Source organism: Anastrepha ludens, chromosome X (assembly GCF_028408465.1).
Source record: "Anastrepha ludens isolate Willacy chromosome X, idAnaLude1.1, whole genome shotgun sequence".
NCBI lineage: Eukaryota > Metazoa > Arthropoda > Insecta > Diptera > Tephritidae > Anastrepha > Anastrepha ludens.
This window is the reverse complement of record NC_071503.1, coordinates 53,563,036-53,569,386: the sequence shown is the minus strand read 5'-3', so window position 1 is coordinate 53,569,386 and position 6,351 is coordinate 53,563,036. Positions and strand designations below refer to the sequence as shown.

The 6,351-nt window shown below is 34.5% G+C and overlaps 1 protein-coding gene across 2 annotated transcripts; it reads right to left on the bottom strand.

The window, feature by feature from the left end:
* Positions 1-1,309: 1,309 nt before the first annotated feature.
* LOC128869138 (putative dual specificity tyrosine-phosphorylation-regulated kinase 3 homolog) lies at positions 1,310-5,711 on the bottom strand. Of its 2 annotated transcripts, XM_054111633.1 has the most exons (3): positions 5,495-5,711; positions 5,075-5,432; positions 1,310-4,082 (listed from the first exon to the last, which is right to left on the bottom strand). In XM_054111633.1, exons 2-3 carry the CDS (start codon positions 5,400-5,402, stop codon positions 3,628-3,630), a joined length of 783 nt encoding a protein of 260 aa, XP_053967608.1. In that variant the 5' UTR covers positions 5,403-5,432; positions 5,495-5,711; the 3' UTR covers positions 1,310-3,627. The 2 variants fall into 2 exon arrangements, with proteins under 2 accessions (XP_053967608.1, XP_053967607.1); XM_054111632.1 differs by having other exon boundaries at positions 5,075-5,711.
* Between the last annotated feature and the right edge of the window lie 640 nt (positions 5,712-6,351).

Below are 6,351 nucleotides of genomic sequence, written 5' to 3'. Positions count from 1 at the left end.
AGGCTCTTCCCCGTTGCTTCGCTAGATTCCTCTGAAATATTAGCACTGAGTGAATTATAAGTAAATGCGCTATACTATAGTTATCCAGGTTTTACAGTTTACCAGATTTACCGACGATTTGGGAAATTTTGTAACAAGCGCTAGACAGTGCGTTTCGGTTGCAGTGATCCTTTTGCTGCTTATTCCAAATACATGGAAATTGTTTAACAGTCACTAGTAGTTTCTCCCTCTCTTCATTATTCAATTATATTTTCCCCCTTTTATGGTGGCGACTGTGTTATCAACTATACAAAAAATAAAGAAACATTTGATTTATGTTTTGAAACCTTATATTTTTAAGTAAACTCACTTGCTCTAACAATTTGTGAAATTTTAAAATTCTAGACTGTTTCTCAATTTTAACAAGCTTTCAGTTTTCGCTCAATTTTAAATGGCATGTGCATTTTACATTGGTGTGAAAAAATGTTGCAGGCATCATGTTGCGATGTTTTCACGACATATTAAGCCTTTTTTCACGGTAAGGCAATTTGTATGAATTTTAACAGCCATTTCACGTTAAACGCGACGACAGGCTCCAAATAACACTTTCGCAGAGATAGACTGTCAGTGGTAAGTGCACCAAGTGAAGATAAATCCAGCAAATGGATAAAAGACTAACCATCCAGAAACTGTTCGAAAATCACTGAGGGAAACAAATTTAAAAGTAGCCCGTAATAAAGTTTTCGTAAGTGCAAAGAATAGAAGTAAGAGATTACGTTGCTCCTTTTTGACTGTATCATTTAAGCTGCGGCGTTAATTCTCTGGATGTTTCTGTTTTTCTGCTTTACAATGAAATGAGTGGACACGTTTTTGTATTTTAACAAAATAAATATGATATCTGCATACTCTGTTTTTCCATTTTCGCAAAACATTATGAAATATAGAGCACTTTACAAAAAATCGTATCTGTACCAAATTTATGCAAAGTTCTCCACAAGATTTTGCACGGTAAAGTATTACTAACAGTGGCAAAATACTCTATATCTAGATGGACGCCTATTGGCTTTGCCAGTCACCGTATTTGCCTATAGTCTATTAAATGATCAATTCGCATTTTAAATATAAAGTACATATACCTATGTTGACTTTGACATTTCATATCTCCTTCATTTTAAATAATCGCCAAATAATTTGAGTATGGTTATAAGAAACCCGAAGGACCGTATCGAGCTCTATTTTAATGGTTTTTATAGAGACGGTACTTTTATGAAAAATGAATTGTTGCGAGGCGTAGTAAAAACAATAAGAGTAGGACACTAAAAATACGAACCTGATCTGTTAACATTTATTCGACGAGAAACATTAACAATCTTTGATATTCACAATCATATTAATGAAAACAATGCTCTTTACCTATATGCTAAAACTAAAAAAACAACGAAAAGTGGAAACAGAAATTTTGTATTAACATTAGAAGTGATAAAAAATGTTTTTCTTCTTTGCGAACTTAAAATTATACACCTTTTCTATTGTAAGTAAAAGGAACATTTTGTATACATACGAATTGCTTAAGTCGTTCTCAAAATTTGTCCGTTTTCAAATTCTGACTTTGAGATCAAGCATTCTTCAAAGTTACTTAGAAAATTGTATGCCCCATGCCTTATGTTCTTATAATGAAAACAACTAAAAATTTAAGAATTTGCAAGGCACTGCATGTATAACTTATAAGAAATAAGTGGTATGTATTGCCCGTAAATAAGTTTTCGGTCGAAATTGTTGACGTAATGATCTTAAAAAAAACTTAATGAAACAAATAATTTATTAGCCTTACTCGCAATGAAAGTTCTATAACACTGTGGGACAAATTCAGGTTAGCAAAAATTAGGTCCATTCTGAGAGTGGCGGGTGAAAATAGAGGCGAAATTAAAAGACCCGTATCGCGCCGTTTTTTTATGTTAGTTCGAATTTTTTTTTAATCGGCCTTCGAAGTTTGCAGTCAAATGCCGATTTTCAGTATATTGCTTCATAAGTACCACAAAAATTTTCGAAATCAATTTTTTCAAAAATTGTAATTGATGCACAGGTCTCTAGCAATGATTTAGCTTTTACAGATTGAAAAAATATCAATTAGTCGACGAGTTATAGCCAAAAAACCATATAAACAATTTTGCTCCGATTTCGAACTTCGAAGACCGATTAAAAAAAAATTCGAACTAACATAAAAAAACGGCGCGATACGGGTCTTCTAATTTCGCCTCTATTTTCACCCGCCACTCTCAGAATGGACCTAATTTTTGCTAACCTGAATTTGTTCCACAGTGTAATTCTATGTATATCAGAAGCACTCATTAAAATTATTATATTTTACACCAAAAAAAATTACCCAATGATGCTTGTCTTAACGATTTTTCATTTAAAGCTGCTACAATTTTATCAGCAATTAACTTCGGTGTTCTGATGTTATATCGATCGACTTTTTTGTTACTATCAATTACACTGCCCTGCATCGGTTTTGCGAATAAGATGGGACCTAGTGATTCCGAAGGGAATTTTCGCGCTAAGCACGAATCCGAGTTCAAAAATTTTCCATCACGTCAGGTTTTCGAGAAAAAGGGGGTTGAAACCCCTAAAAATAGCGTATTTGGCCATTTTTCAAAAATTGTGGAGCAGAACCCTAACGTGCTACGATCTTCGTTATTGTCAGTAATTGAAGGTTGAACTTTGCTCTTTGAAATAAGCCCAAACCCAAATTGTTCGCATGCACCCTTAGAGTAGGGGGTGCATTTATGTCTACGGGGGTAGAGAAAAAAAATGAGCATAGGAACTTATCTACACTCAAGATAAGATATAATGAAAAGTGCAGTGTTCCTAAGGTATTTAGTGTCGCTGATTACAAATCTGAAGTCAAACATTCCATTTAAAAAGAAATAAAAAAAATCCTAAGTTCCTATGTTCATTTTTTTCTCTACCCCCGTAGACATAAGTACACCCCCTACTCTAAGGGTGCATGCGAACAATTTGGGTTTGGGCTTATTTCAAAGAGCAAAGTTCAACCTTCAATTACTGACAATAACGAAGATCGTAGCACGTCAGGGTTCTGCTCCACAATTTATGAAAAATGGCCAAATACGCTATTTTTAGGGGTTTCAACCCCCTTTTTTTTGAAAACCTGACGTGATGGAAAATTTTTGAACTCGGATTCGTGCTCAGCGCGAAAATTCCCTTCGGGAACACTAGGTCACATCTTATTCGCATCAGAAAAATTGAAATTTGCAGGGCAGTGTTATCGTTGAAGAATTAATTTGCAAGGCAATATTGCATATTCTAGTTGGTGAATAATACAACGCGACAACTGTTGTTGGCAAAGATCCTTATACCGGCTATTAATTTTGTAACTTAGCATAAAAAGCTGTGCATATTTGGTGCAATCTGAAATTTGCCTGTAATTTGCCTGTAATTTTCTGTTAGTCTTTTTAGCCAATTAGTCTCTTTTTAAACTAAAATACTTATTAAAACTAATATGAAAATTACACATAATGTGAAAAAATATGCTAATTTACTATCATACTTATATGAAAATAAAAAAAAGTTTTTAAATGCTTTACAAAGTGACATTTCTATAATTCTCATTTCATTTAATTTACGTTTTTAGGATTGTAGTACATCACACTTACATCCGCACTGCTTGGAAACGTTGGACAATAGACATGTCGACGATGTAAAGTGTGAAATAGAGCATTTTATTGGCGATACTGAAACAGCCTGTTCGCTAACAGCAGATAAATCGCTAGTGTTTGACTTATTAAAGCTAATGGATTTACAGCTACTTCTATTGCTGCAACTACTGATACGGTGGCTGCTAGTACTTGCATTATCGGAAGCGACAAAGGAATTCTCAAAAGATACAAGTTCAATCGTATTTTGTACCACATTATTTTCTATGGAAATGGATGATATTGAAATGGAGGGAACTACATCTCCACTACATGATGTTAAAGTAGTAGCAAGAGCTATGCCGCTTCGAGATGACATATTATCCTTTAGAGAGGAAGTTGTTGACGATGACGGCCCAACGATATTACCACTGATTTCGCTCCCTTTAACTAAAAGTACATATAAAAGGCATACATATTTTAAATGTCTATTTGTGTTGGCTTTCGTAAGTAAAGTTTTTTCTCTAAATTTCAAAGGCTAGATATTAATCATAATATTATATTTTTAAATGATCCCAAAATAATAATTTCGTTTATACAGTTGAATTTTCAAAACGAGTATTTCGATTGACATTTCTATGCTGATTAAAATTATTAAACATTTTCTTGCCAAAATTTGAGTCGTCGCAAACTTTACGGAAGAAAAAATAAAAGTAAAATTAAATGTGACATGGTTAACTTATTTTTGCTGTTATTCGGAGGAAAGTAAGCTCCTCCATTTGTGGAATTATATCAAGACACACACCAGGAGGAGAGGCTCGGTCAAACAACCAAACAATGGACAAAAGCTCCAATCATATATATATAAGTTTATATACATATGTAATCAGTTTACAGTTAGCCAGGATTTTATTAGCTCCATTGTTATTAGATTAACTATAAATAAATAATTATTAATGAACATTTTTTAAAGGATTTTTAAATCAATTCAGGAACTAAAAGTTCGCTTAAAAAATAATTTAAAAATTTCAAAGACAGTATATAGGAAAACTGAAAGTGAAAGAAAATTTTACTAATTATGTTACTCAGAGCTACCTATAGCCAACCAGTCTGCTTGCTCTGCTTAAATGTCAAAGAAAGAAGAGACGGTATCTAATATATTCACTTTCGTTTAGTTTCTTGTTTCTATTGCAAGCAGAAATACGCTCGAGGGTTTGTCATATTGCCACTCCATAGCGTAGAAAAAACTTGTTCTATCATTTGGTATTTTATAACCGGATTTTCGAACCCAGGCACTTCTGAATGGTAGTCACGAACCAACCCGATCGGCTACACCGGTCACCACCGATTATAAATAAATAATAAATAAATAAATAAATTATTGGAAATAAGGCACACATACATATGCATGCATATTCGGTGTGTTGAATTTCCTCTCTTACTTTTTTCGGTTTTATCAATTATTGGAGTGTTATCACCGTTGGTACTTCTGGGAGTCGCACCATTGTCTCCGATGTTCTCTCTTTCACCAGGGCAGCTAGCGCAATTTGGGGGTCGTGGAAGACGACGCCGTAACCAGGGGTGTTTTAGAGCTTCTGCTGGCGTCAATCGTTTTTCTGGATCCCACTCCAAGCAACCTCTTATGAAATTTAAAAATAGTGCATCTTTGCAGCCATCCAAAGCTTTTGACAAGCTTTTAGAACCAGGAGGTCCTCGCGGCTTTCCTCGCCGCGATTGACCACCTATTAATACAACCGTTCCATCAGTCATAGTGCGTACACTACAGTACCTTGGAAAACCCTTGGGATTAAAGAAAGCTTTGGCCCGTTTAGCATTGACAAGCAAGGATTTATTAGGCATACCAAGCACTTCTATTACGCATGCCAATTGGTCGCTTTCGTTTTCTCCAGGGAAGAGGGCATGGCCTGAAAGTAACTCAGCTAAAATGCATCCTAATGACCACATATCGATTGGTCGTCCATATTTAGATCCAATTATAACTTCAGGCGCGCGATAGAAACGAGATTGGATATAGGTATAGACACGTTGGCTTTCATAGCATGATGAGCCAAAATCGATTACCTGAAAATAGAAGTAGATAGTCATTTTATTTACACACCAACGTAACAAAACCAAATATGAGCTGAAAATTAATACTACTAATATAAATATTTTTCAAAAGCGTAAAGTAGGTATTTGAAAGCTTACCGCTACTTCTTATTTCAAAAACAATTATATACATTTACTTCATCACTCCTTGTTTAACAATACAATAAATATCAATAAATTTTGCTCATTCTCTCTTATGCACCCTTGTAAAAATTGTTGAAGCACAATTTTTGCACTTGTTTTGTTTGTCAAACAACTATTGCACTATTTGTACGTATAAGTTGCTAAAAAGTTTAACTTTACAAATTGTTTTGTTTAAAATGCTTCGTAGGAAAGTTTTAAAAGGAACAAGGACAAATTGATGCACTATATCTATTTTGGAAAGAAGGAGACCTAGCTAGATTGCTAATAGAAGCAAGAAAGTTGTTTACAGTTTTCCAAAAACCTCTTAACGTATAAAACTGGTGGATCAAGGAGGAAGCATTAAGCGTCACATATTGGCAGAAAAAAACCGCGGCCACCGTTTTTAGCTCACATGGTGCATGACTAACATTCCGAAGAGCATAGGTTTGAGTCTCTGTGTATGAAACACAAATATGCGGTCGCCCCT

Bases quoted from the DNA above. Each gene is read 5' to 3' on its own strand.
- LOC128869138 (XM_054111632.1), bottom strand. From the start codon at position 5,597: ATGTGGTCATTAGGATGCATTTTAGCTGAGTTACTTTCAGGCCATGCC. The intron at 4,083-5,074 runs GTAAGAGAGGAA...ATGTACTTTTAG, and splicing joins AATTGATAAAACCGAAAAAA to TTAAAGGGAGCGAAATCAGT.